At 39.9% G+C, this 12,736-nt stretch overlaps 1 protein-coding gene across 1 annotated transcript in view; it reads right to left on the bottom strand.

Moving 5' to 3' along the window:
* Ifih1 (interferon induced with helicase C domain 1) overlaps nucleotides 1–12,736 on the bottom strand; it is a 47,598-nt gene that overhangs the window by 24,004 nt on the left and 10,858 nt on the right. Inside the window, exons 3-4 of the mRNA XM_038337085.2 lie at nucleotides 12,409–12,555; nucleotides 457–561 (exon numbers count right to left, since the gene is read on the bottom strand). Of these exons, the coding sequence (XP_038193013.1) occupies nucleotides 457–561; nucleotides 12,409–12,555 (252 nt within the window). The remainder of the gene's footprint in view (nucleotides 1–456; nucleotides 562–12,408; nucleotides 12,556–12,736) is intronic.

Genomic DNA, 12,736 nt, shown 5'->3' with positions numbered 1-12,736 from the left:
GTGCAAGATTCTTGTTTTCAGAGGCACCCTACTTATTATCTGTAGTCACATTGCACCTGTGGGAAGGATTAATTTTCTGCCTTAGAACATTTTTAAAGAATTAAAAAAAATATCCGGGGAAGAGGTAAATAAACCAAACTGTACAAAGAAGTGAACACAGTTAAATTAGCTGAAACAGATCTCATGAAAGGAGAAAAGACACGATTCTATGAAACGTGGCTTATGCCTGACCAAAAAGACATCTACTAGATCAAAGCTAAGGTTTCCTTGTAAGTCTTGAGCAAGTTATGCTGTAAAAGAAAGTAAATGGCAAAGTTCCAGCATGACTCGCTGTTGAAAACAAAATTGCTTTGACTGCATCAATCCATTAGGGAGGCTATGAACAGCCCCCATGCATCCCACTATATGGTGTCTTATTTCACACTTTCCCAGGTTTGCACAACACTGAGGCAGTACCTGAATCTCTTCCCATGATGCCTGAATCACTGCCCATGTTGCTGTTATGTCCAAGACTTTCATCTAAGCAGCTGACACTTCCTTCTGCCAAACTTGTGTCTGATTCTGTAAAGGAAAACATTTTAAAATATTTAAAAAATATTTCTGAGAATAAACGTATTTTCACTGCACACCTCTACAGCACACAGTACATACAGTTCAATGCAAGGAGGGAAGGCACACCCAAGCAAGTATGAATCAAAGGTAAGAGTCTCACACGGGCTACACTGAAAACATTCCACTATGGATGAGCAGCTGCCGGGAATGACTCAAATCCGCAAAAGCTACCTACAGTAACACCCAACAGGAAAGAAAATGTGAGTTCCTGCACATTTGTGATTTGAATTATGTATCTTACCTGTACACATAAATTTTCTCCCCTGGAAAGAAATTCTAAGCTTAATAGCGGCTTTTAAACACAAATTATTACAGAACCCATGGGGCTGTTTTGTGGATAACGACAGTGGAATGAGCAAAGGGTAGAATTTAATGAAGCATGCAGACCTACTGACCAGTTATGAAATTAACATTTCAGTGATAAATAAACATGAATTTAAAATCTCTAAAAGAATCTTCTCCCAGAGAGTATGACTGACGTCTGGCATTACATTCGCTAGAGTCTGAGTGTCTGGAAATGTTTCTCTTTACTATAATTATATGAAGCCACCATCTACCCAGAATATGAATGGCAAGTGTATGCCCTTCACTGAGTCCCGGTGCTGCTGTCAGTAGTCAGGTCAATTCCATCTTGACTACCTTCTTCTTTCTCGTCATTTATCCCCAAAGACGTAGGCAACACCATCATCAATGATCAGAACTAACATTAAACTGGGAGATGTCAGGGCACAGGAGTTCTGGAAGCTGACTTGGAATCAGAAGGATCTGTGGAACTTGCCGTTCAGGTGGGACTGACCCTAGCTACTATTATGTCAAATGGCTGTGGTAGCATTTACCTTTTTCGATTTGATAACTACTATGCAATACTAGACACAATGACCTACTGGCAGAAGAGCTTAATTGAAATGAAAATCAAACGATTGTTATCATAACAGGGCAGGCATCCCATTTCATCACGTTCTTATAATTAATTCTATTTCGTAATATTTATAACTCGTTAGGCAATTTTTGTTTCCTCTGAAAGCTCTTGAAACACTAATAAGCCATATCAAGATACCTGTCAGTTATTTAAAGCTATTAGCGCCACGTTTGTTAGCACTGAAACAGAAATCGAGGAAAACAAGCCCATTGTATGTTAGTACAACTTGAGAAGAGGAAGATATACAGCTCAAAGTGATCAGTGTGCCCTTTCTTTGAAGTGGTTCATTATCCTGAGTCAGATGAACATAGCTTCAGCATGAAGATCCTGAAGATCCCTCTTTCTGTGGTTAGTGAGTTTGACAAATGTTTTCAGTAACTACTGCCACAATGAGGATGTCTTTATCACCTTACAAGTTCCCTCAAGAACAAGCTTCTTTGTTGCCAGTGCCTTCTGGCTGTCCCCTGGTGATCACTGATCAGGTTTTGGGCATCATGGCTCTACCCTTTCCAGAATGCCGTAAGTGAATTCATGCAGCATGCAACCCTCCCTCAACTTAGAAGGCAGTATCAGAGAGTCATCCATGCATGGCGTGCATCAATAATTTCTTGCATTTTATTGTGGAATTTTGTCCCTATGAAATATGTCCTTGACATGTAAGTTATCTCCCTACAATTTGATTAAGACCATTTAGGTTGGACAGTATCGTGGGCTTTTAGCCCAAGCTGTCTATCGAACATTTAAGACACCATGCTTAAAAAATCAGAAGCTGATAAAAAAGTTGCACAAAAACACACCACGGACACACATACTGTTTAAGTCTATTAGCGCAACACAAACACACTAATGTGAAAATACTGGGCTTATCAGTTGTCATAGATTAGCTCTGGAGCTCAGATCTGAGGAATCCCTCATGATCACACGGGAAAACCTGGATATCTCACAGAGAGATTTTAAATATGGCACTTTGCAATTCCCAGAGGTATGTCTTGTTAGAGGCTCAGAGGCGAGTGTGGGATAGAACTGTCAAGTCGGAGAGCGTTTGGGCAGATGTACTGATGAAAAGAGAATATGATTTGTAAGGAAAAGGCAAGGTGTAAAATGAGATGGGAAAATGTCATTGCGAAGATAATTCCAGTTTTAGACATAGAGGCCAAGATTTCTGTGGCAAAAAAGTAAATTTCGACATGCTCTCCGTTTGTTATTTTAAATGTAGAATTGAGAGTTGAAGAGTATACTAAACTGGCGGGGAAAATGCCAATATATACAATCTAGAAGTTGAATATTGTTACCATCAAATTTTCCCGTGAGTGTAGTAGAAATGGAGTAATATTTGATTTTCCATTTCATTTTCTAATCATTAGCAATTAAGCCAAAACCTTAAAATGACTCTTAGCATATGCAGAGTCAAGATTTCCCCCAGCTTTGAGCTAGCATACATCAGTTTGGGGTGGAAGATTTATACAGCATGTAAATATATTTAGTGATAATCATGCTAATACCCAATGCAGAGTGTGATCGATTGGTTTCATTATTTGGGTACTGTGGGTTTCAAGATCAAACCTGCATTGTGTCAGAAGAACACTAAGCTCAGAGCTTTTCCAGATATAATGCAAATTGTGATATATCATCATCTTCTGCAGTAGCCACGCCCATTATCAACTCAATTTTATAGGTGAGAAACCGGTATTCAGAGAGGTTAAATAATTCACCCACATCACCCAGCATCTCACTTCCACTGCTTCTTACCAACGTCAAGCATGGACGTTGATTTGCGTGAAGCTCTGGAAGCTCTGCAACCTTGGTGCTAAATGAAATGAAACTCACTTTGGAAATTCATTTTCCTTGTAATGTCAAATTCTCCATAAAAATTAAAACATCTTCTATTCCAAGAAACAAGTTGGAGAGATGTTTGCGCATCGCTAATATTTCTGACTCACGGATAGACACAAACTTCCGCCTCAGCCGTCCACACTCACTTTGCACACATATGAAGAAGGGACACTTCTGTCTCCACAGCACCAAATCAGTTACAGTAACTCCGTTAGAGGTGACTGCAACAGTAACAGGGAGGGCACAGAGCCCCATGGCTGTGTCATTTGAAGTGGACCTTCAAATGATAAATCCTCACCGCCTCACAAAGAGTTTCCTAAAGAGCACGCTTTTATTTGCACGCTTTTATTGTTCTTTCATCGAAATAGAAGTATTAAAAGAAATAAAGTGAATAATAAAGAAAATAAAATATCTCCAATAACCCTTAAACTGCCTTCCCTGCAGGTTTTCTACCTGAATAAAAGAAAAAAGAAAATCTCTCTCGAACACACACACACACACACACACACCTCTCCAGAAAAGCATTATTAAGAAATGTGTTGTTTTACAAACAACAAACAAACAAACAATGTTTTGAGTTTATGTACCAAACATTGAATTACTACAACTGATTTACTCAGGAGTCTCCTGTTTTGTCTTTGTACTCTTCAAACATGGCGATCTGGGAGGTCCTAATATCTGAAGTCATGTGTGTCCTTTTTAAGAAGCCACACAAAACAGAGGGGTTACAGGAGGCAGAGCTTTGCCATGAAGAGAACACGTGCTTTGGAGCCCAGCGAGGTGCCCAGACCCAGATTCAGACACCGTTCCCAGGTGCCTTGCTCTTATTTAAAAATGTAGATAGTAGCTCCTATAGTTTTTAAGCTTATTGTAAGAATGATCCTTTTAAATCAGAAAAAAAAAAAAAGAGTTTTGAAGAGAAGTAAATCCAAACTCTTGCCAGAGCTGTACTGGACATTGGAGTCCTAATGTAAAATATGTTTAATTAACTTCTACATGTGTCATTTTTCCCTAAGGGAATTATCAAAGTCAGCGATGAAATAAATTTGAAAATGAAGTCACTTCTATTAATATAACAGTATGTATCAAACTTACTGGAACCAACGAAAATTATACTTGTTAAATTAAGAGATAGAATGGATTTTCAAAATAAAAAGTTAAAGAGTAACAGCTTCACAAATAAGAGAAAAAACACAACAGCTTTGCTTACAATGACAGTAAATCTCTAAAAGAAGGCTGCAAATTATGGGGGGGACAAAATCTCTTGATTTTGAAAACACAATTTGAATATTTTGGTAATAGTCAAAAATATTAACTGGAATCTAAGAAAATTTGTATTTTAACGTATTATATACCTTAAATAGTTTAAAAATATTTTAAAATCGTTTAGAAACCAGAAATTTTACAATAAAATACTGAAAGCGACAACAGGGAAGGGGGTTGGTGAGTTTAGACTCATTCTCATGTAACGTCTGCCCTCTGCTGGAATGTCCTGGTATAGCAAGCAATGAACAAATAATACTGGGTTTTCTTCAAGGAGCTGGGCTTCCTTAGGTAAAATACAACTTTGCTCCCTGTTTACCCCCAGGTAGACTTTCTCCTAGCCTAGAAACTTTCGCTCTACGGAATCATCTTTTCATTTTTGCCGCAGTCTGGCACAGCTTCTCCGTGATGAACAGTGGGTTTACATTCCGGCAGGAAACAAGGGCAGCGAAAAGGACCTCCAGGTACCGGAAGAACAATCCCCCTATTCTCTTCTGGGAGTTGATGGGGACAGGGTCTATGCCTCACCGAATTTCGCCTCCCATGGTAGTCTTATCTATGACCTCGCTGTGGATTTGAACATCATACCCGCCTTCCATCCAGTTTCATAATCCTCTTGTCAAAGATTATCCCTAAAGCTTGAAGCATGTCCTCATATTAGCACACACGCAAGACTGCACGGACCCCCAAAATGTGCTTACTTTCGTATTACTAATGATACATATTTTATTTTCTTTAGAAATAACAATCTTTTCTTTGAGAGGAAATAGATTACTTTTATTTTCAGCTCTATGTATATGGATCTACACACACGCTCACATTTTGGTCTGTCATAGTTCGCTCCGTGTGCCAGGGAACATGTGTTCCCACAGAATGGAGAGAAGCCACCTCCACCCACCTTGCATATTCTCTCCTGGATCCAAGCTTCTAGGAAATGAGTTCCCCAAAGGGAAAAAAAAATCTCTCTTAGAACCACAGGCCCACATGGCCATCCGTGGAGCGCCTCTGCTCCTGTTTATAGAAAATTTTTGTGCTGAAATATTTCAGCTAGAATTAAATTTGAATCATGCGTAATGATGTTGGCTTAAATTGTATTAGTTCTGCCTGTTATCCTTTGCTCTGGGGTCCGCGCACGTAAAAGGGGTTATTAAAATACAAGGTTGTGAGGGTGACTTATACCCACCAGAAGGGCTTGTTCCTGTCAATAAATGATGAAGGTAGAATGTTCTAGAGTGGAGTCAATCACAAGTGATGCTCTTGACGACCACACTAGACGTCTTGACATTAACAAGGACTAGGGAGGGTAGGGCAGAAGGGCATGAATTGGAAACCCTTTTAGTTCATAGGTGCCTGTCGGAAAGGCTGAAGGAGTTAAGCAGCCCCAACCAGACATAAGGAAAGGGCAAACAGAGATGCACTTAAAGCTTCACAGGTAAAGCTCAACAGGACGTTCTTAGGGGGTATTAAAGTGACTGCCAAATTCCACGGTATAAATCGTCTCATGATGGGCAATGCCAAGCTGTCGGTAATTTCTTACGACCACTCTCGGAAAACGTCAGGCAAGCGTTGTGGTGATATTTTCTAAATATCCAGACAAGGGATTGTTGATTTTAAGTGAGTTTTCACCGTGGGGGAAGCAACTGGAGAAATTACCCAGTGAAATTCATTAGCTCTCCTCGGCCTTCAAGGTCTCAACCTCCCGTGACTGTCCTCCCGAATCCTCCCTCATCACGTGTTCCGGCACACTTTGAGGTTTCTGGTGACCTCTTTAATTGTGATAGTCACCCAGTCTGCTATGCTGTCAGTCACCTCTGTCCGTGTGTCTTCTGCAGAACCCTTTAATACCGAGATCTTGTGGCTTTTCTTTCTTTTGCGTTGCTTTTCTATAGATCACTGTTTCTTTGGGAGCATGTAATTCATACTTCCGTATCTAGATCATATACCTTTAAAATAAAAATGCAGCCTCTTGGTCCTTGGCTTCTCAGCAACGTGACCTCACCAACTCACTGTTTTCTTCCTTCTCTTTGAGCTTTTAGTCCTAGTTCATGTTTCAGAATAGAGAAGGCAGGGTCTAATAATCCAAGTAAAATGTAAAAACCATCACGTTGTTACGACTCGGCTAAAATTTGAAACTTGCAGTTATAAACTGGCATGGGAATTAACCCAGTCTACGTCAACTACACACTGGAGCCTTCTCTTTCTGAGAAAATACTCATGGCCTTGCCCTTGAAGTAGGAGTGAATGGGTGATCGCCCCCTTAGGGTTGTGAGTCACATAGCACGCTGAGTTTGAAAAGAACAAGTCCTTTATAAGCACCCAAACCCATAACACTCCTATTTCTTCCTCTCTCCTCCCTTTCTCTCCATATTCCTATCTACCCTTAAATGACCTCAGTAGCATTGCCGTTTCTTAGCAGTCAACGACAACTAAATTTAGGAAAATATAAAGGATGGCTCACTTAATTTGAGCCAATTCTGAAAAAGTAATATTCTGCCATGGTAAGGATCTTCCTTTAGCTTCAAATGCTGTGGCATTTATTTCTAGAGATCCTAAACATCACTAGATTTTTCTACGGGATAGTGATAGGGAATATTATTTCGATCCTTAAGTGCAAGGATAAATTTTGTGACACTTTCACAGACATAAGCACAGACCAAACCCGAGATTGGACTTTCATCTATAAAAAAGGAAAAACAAGACAACAACAACAATAACAAAAGTACTGTGACAGATTGGACCAGGGAGAAAGACGCTGTTTTATAAAGGTCAATTTTTAAACCCCTCCTACAGAACATGATCTATGCAAAATATATCCACAATATATTCCAAAGCATAATGTCACCGGATAAACCTAAGGAGCTGAACATATGGGGGAATGAAAAAGAAGGTATTACAGTCTGAAAACAAGCAGGTTGGTGAGCTCATTAGCTGGGGTGGAATTTTAAAATCTTCACGTGAACGAATATATAAATCAAAATATACACATGCGTTCTGGGTCATGCGCACTGTGTATTCACACATGGCACGCTAGTTACATTATAATTTTCCACACTGGAACAGAGAGACCCTTTCTCTTTATAAATGTCAAAGCGCCCTCTGCTGACCATCCTGAGGTACTTGCATTTCTAGAGTCCAAACAAGGCTCTCCAATGGATCCCTTATCCCTTAGAGGTGCAGGACTTGTGGTTCGGTGCCACATAGGATTGTTTCTCCCAAACTCGACAGCATTTTCTTAGCTTGAAATCTCATTTACTGTACTTTTATTTTACCAGAGTACTTTGCTTCCTAAAATATGATAATAAAACACTTGGTGTAAAAAATAACTTCTCAAACCGGTCAGTGGTAGCACATGCCTTTAATCCCAGTACTTGGGAGGCAGAGGCAGGCTGGCCTCTGTGAATTTGAGGCCAGCCTAGTCTACAAGAGCTAGTTCCACGACAGGCTCAAAAAACCACAGAGAAACCCTGCCTCGAAAAACCAAAAAAAGTAAATACTCACTTGTTTTGATAAAGCAATAACAGATTTTTAGAAATGACTCCTTATTTTTTCTATAAGTATACAGAATTAAAATAATCCATGGAATTGGTTAAGACCCTTTGGACTCTTCCATGTATGTATTAAAATTCTGTGATATTTTCTTGCTCTAAAATGGCCAGAAATCAGAAAGGCCACAGTCAACAGTCAGAAGTCCATATCTATCGTTACAACCACACTGACAGTTCCAAAATGCAGTGCAGTTGCTTTCAGAAGCTGCTGTGTTAATCTAGGAAAAACAAAGCTCAAAAAACAAAAACAGAAACAAAAAACCTTTGGCTTATTTTAATTAATTAACTGCATTATTTCAGGGAGGGGGAGAACCTCTCTCTTAAACATGTTTCCTTATTTGTGAGAACTTCATACAGGTATACAATGCACTATTATTACTCCCGATTTCTTTCACCTGCTTCCACTAAAGCCCCCAGCCCCCTCAATGTGCCTTCCCTGTATTTTGTGCACGTGTATGTGCGTGCGCGCGTGCGTGTGGGACTCCATCCAGTGCTATCCATTTTAAGCTGGAAGCAAACTATTCTGAGCAGGGAATAAGTAGAAAACTAGAAATGCCAACCTCCAAATGTGTTGAGAGGGTGAAACTACCTTCTAGAACTTTTCACCAGAGAATTCTAGTCTTTCACCCTTAGAAGGAAGGATGAATGTCATTAAAATTGGTTTAGTGTGAGAGGCTGCGCTGATTGATGAGGTGTAAAAGCAACTCCTGGAGAATCTTCATGTAAAAACCTCTCAGTTAGTAAACATAACAACCAACCAACAACTAAAGGAAGGAAGGAAGGAAGGAAGGAAGGAAGGAAGGAAGGAAAGAAAGAAAGAAAGAAAGAAAAACTGTTTCAGACATATCCTGGTCTAAAATGACTAACATCTCTTATCTTTTATGTCTGCACATAAAATATCTACATTTACAAAAATTATGTAGATTAAGAAATGTGGTTTTGTTTTTCGATGTTACTTTAGCAAATACTGGAAATATTAACCCATCATGTTAGAACACGAAATAAAAATGTAATGCCTCTGTCAATAAGCTGTGCATACCTTTATGAAAGTATGTATCAGAAACCAAGGTATGCTTTCACAAATGTTTTAATTTTTAATTCTAAGAATGACTAGACAGGCAAAATCCTCTATTAAATTTAGCAGCAAATGCTGTGATCAAAATAACTCCATGGGCGGGATCCAGAGCTCAGAGGCAAAGCCCAGCAGGAGAGAAACACAAAATGAAAAACCAAACAACTAACTGTGACTTCTCTGGGCTAATGGAACTTCCCAAGTTGTTTTTGTTGGTAATCCTTAGTTCATAAGAGCAAGAAAATGAGCACAAACTAGAAATAACTCGAGGCATGTGTCAGCTGCTATGTCTAAGGCACAAACATCGTATAAGTCACCCTTGTCGTTGCCTTGGAAGGATCCAGAAGGACAGGCCCAATCTATTCACAGATGCAGGCACCAGAAGACCCTGGATGGGGATCCAGATGCCCATCCAGCTCACTATACCACCACAGGCTCTCTCACTCACTCACATAAACTTGAATATTTTGCCGTTGCCTTCCACTGCACTCACTGTAAGCTTAGCCAAAGGTGAATTGTGTGACTGACAGCACAGAGCAGGAAGCTCTCCCAGGGCTGTGATCTGTCCTGCTGTGCCTCTCACTGAGTGCATAAGACTGAATAGGAGGTCTGGCACATATAAGAAGCCTGTGAGTTTGTCCTAAGTAAAAGAGGTGAAGGAAGGGAAGAGAGGCAGAGAGGCCCACATGAAAGCATGAGCAGGAAGGTAAGGGCATCAAAAAGTAAAAGAAAAAGCAAACCAACAAGAAAACAACCTAGCCTTTTCATTCACTAAGTGCATTATTATGATCCATATTTTCTCACAGGGTCCATGATAAACTTAAGAACATTAATCCTTATATTAAAGAATAACAGAAAGTTAAAGTTCTAGTCTTTATGTTGCCTATGTCGGAACTCAGTCTAGACAACTGCAAGCTGATGCGACACCCCTGGATGCTATTCCAGATGCAGGCTAACCTCCCAGACTCAGCTCAGATGTCAGCTTTTATCAGCATGGACTTAGAAGGCAGCTAGTGACACCCAGCAATGTCAGCTAACACCCAGCGATGCCAGGTGGCATACTGTTTGGTAACTCATGGAATCCCCACATCTAGATTTGGCTTTTCTGTAGAATTGGGGCTTCTGAAGGGAGGCACAGGCACTCCCTTGATTCAGAAGACAAGCCTGTAGTATTCAGGCTTCATTAATCTATGATTCATTAATCTATGCCTTAAAGCCTTGTTGCTGCGCATGTGGTTGGAACCTTATGCAGCAGGTGCCTGTGAGCATGTGACAAAGGCGGAGTCTCAAGACCAACTCTATATTTCGACAAGACCCCCTCCACCTGTGGCTCATCTGACTGAGAAAGCCTCAGAGATTTTGCATTTCAAAAAAACAAGTCACATTATTATGACCCAGAAAGGTCAGTATGCAAGTTCTTTTGCATACATGAAAATTAAAAAAGAAAACAAGACATCCTAAAAAAAAGGAAATTCTAGGGAGAGGAAAGGAAGAATACACAGTGTGCACACAGAGAAATTTCACAATGAATTTCATTGATTTTCACAATTAATATGTATTAGTCATTATAAGTTTTAAAACTAAAAACTAAAATGGTTTTAAAAAAGCACACAAGCCATAAAAAATATTGATGAGATTGATATCACATATATTTAAATAATTCATATGACCCAGGAGAAAAATACAAATACCTCAAAATAGAGAGTGATATGTACTCAAAAGGGAGGGATTTGCAAAAAAAGAAATAAAGTGCAAATCAGAAAAAATTCAAATCCATATTCAAACATCAAAATATCAATTTTTATTGCAAAGAATTGGCAGGGGCTGGAAATGATCCCACCCACTCCTAGAGAAAAGGTTTAGGGAACAGACACCCCTCTAGGTGGGAAGAACACGTAAATCAGCGTCAATTCCTGCAGTGAGAGTGGACACTAAGTATCAAATGTGCTAAAACGGCATAAATCGTGGGACTAGAAACTCCAATTATATATGTTTTTAATGATTCGAGCGTGACATAAGTACCCAGGGCTCTAAAGGCACTGCTCATGACGCAGTAATTTGGAAAGACACGCGGTGTCTACACTCGTTTAATTGTGTTCAAATGGTGTTACTATGCTTCAGTCAGTAAAAACCCAGAGAAGCACCTGAAACGAGCACAGCAGAGACCACACAGTTCTGTGCTCAGGTATGCAGAAAGACCGGCAGGAGGCACCCCAAATGGTACCTGTACTGTACATGGTGGGAGCAGGCAGGGGTGGCTGCACAGCGTGTTCCTGTGCAAACCCACCTATCGGCAGCGCGGCTTCATCACCTCTTTAAATAGAGACGGTGCGGTTAGGAGAGCCAGCTCGGGCTAGTTTAGACCAGGGTGTAAAGGCAAACTGGGACATTTTTAGGAATTTTGTTAGACACAGCTGTTTTTTAAAGTTAAATTGTGAATATACACAATTTCACAAGTTTCAAAGGGCAGGAAGCACTTAAAAAGCATGACTTATTGTTTATCTCTCTGGATTCCACTGTACTCTTTTCTCAAAATAAAGCTATCGTATTTCCTCTCTCCTCTTTCTCTAACTGGCCCCCTTACTCTGAAATTCTTTAACTGCTTTTGTTACACACACACAATATATATATATACATATATATACATATATACGTGTATATATATGTATATATATGTACAGCTTGAGAGTCTGTTTAATGTTGCTTGTATCTATGTTTTTAGGGTTGACCACTTGGTATTGGATAACCAGTTGAGGGCTCACCCATGAGAAATGAATATTAAGTCTCTCTCTCTCTCTTCAGTCCTTAACTGCCTGTAGATTTCACCATTGGTGTATTGGAAAATAATTTGGAAATCATGAAAGATAAGCACACACCAAAGTCAGTTAATATATTATAATGACCACACACTTCTTAGAAAGTGAAATTAAAAGAAAATATGTTCCTATTCATAATAGTAATATTATATCCGTTTAAAATATTTAAACCCAGGAGTAACAGTTTTAATTTAACCTTCTCTAAAATAGCATTTTAATAAGAACTCTTCTTAATAGCAGTGTCCAGATCCCCCTGTGTCATAGGTTCTGGTGCCATAAACGCACCTGATTCTGATTCTTCTGGAGGGAATAGTTCTTACACACAGGGTGCCTGCATGTGCCAAGTACCTGCAGTCATGGAAGAGTCGGCAAAGGAGACCTCCGGGGAAGAATTCTCCGTGTCCCAGGGCTCTGTCTCCAGACTTGACTCATCTAGAGCTTTCAGAACAGACTCATTCGCTTCGGGCCCATCTTCAGGAGATGAACTCTCCAGCTCTGTGAATAGTAAGCATTAGACGTAAATGGTAGGGCAACCCAGTTTTCTGCACGGTGTGTACAGACGACACTGGTGTTCTGAAAATCAAACCGGGGTCTGTTTCCCATATGCTGCACATACTTTCAAACACTGACATTTCAAAAGACCTAGCCCGTGCTACTTCGGTGTAACACAACGAAA

This window comes from Arvicola amphibius, chromosome 7, assembly GCF_903992535.2.
Source record: "Arvicola amphibius chromosome 7, mArvAmp1.2, whole genome shotgun sequence".
In the NCBI taxonomy this organism is placed as follows: Eukaryota; Metazoa; Chordata; class Mammalia; order Rodentia; family Cricetidae; genus Arvicola; species Arvicola amphibius.
Note: the sequence above shows the minus strand (reverse complement) of the source record. Positions and strands in the feature narration are given on the sequence as shown.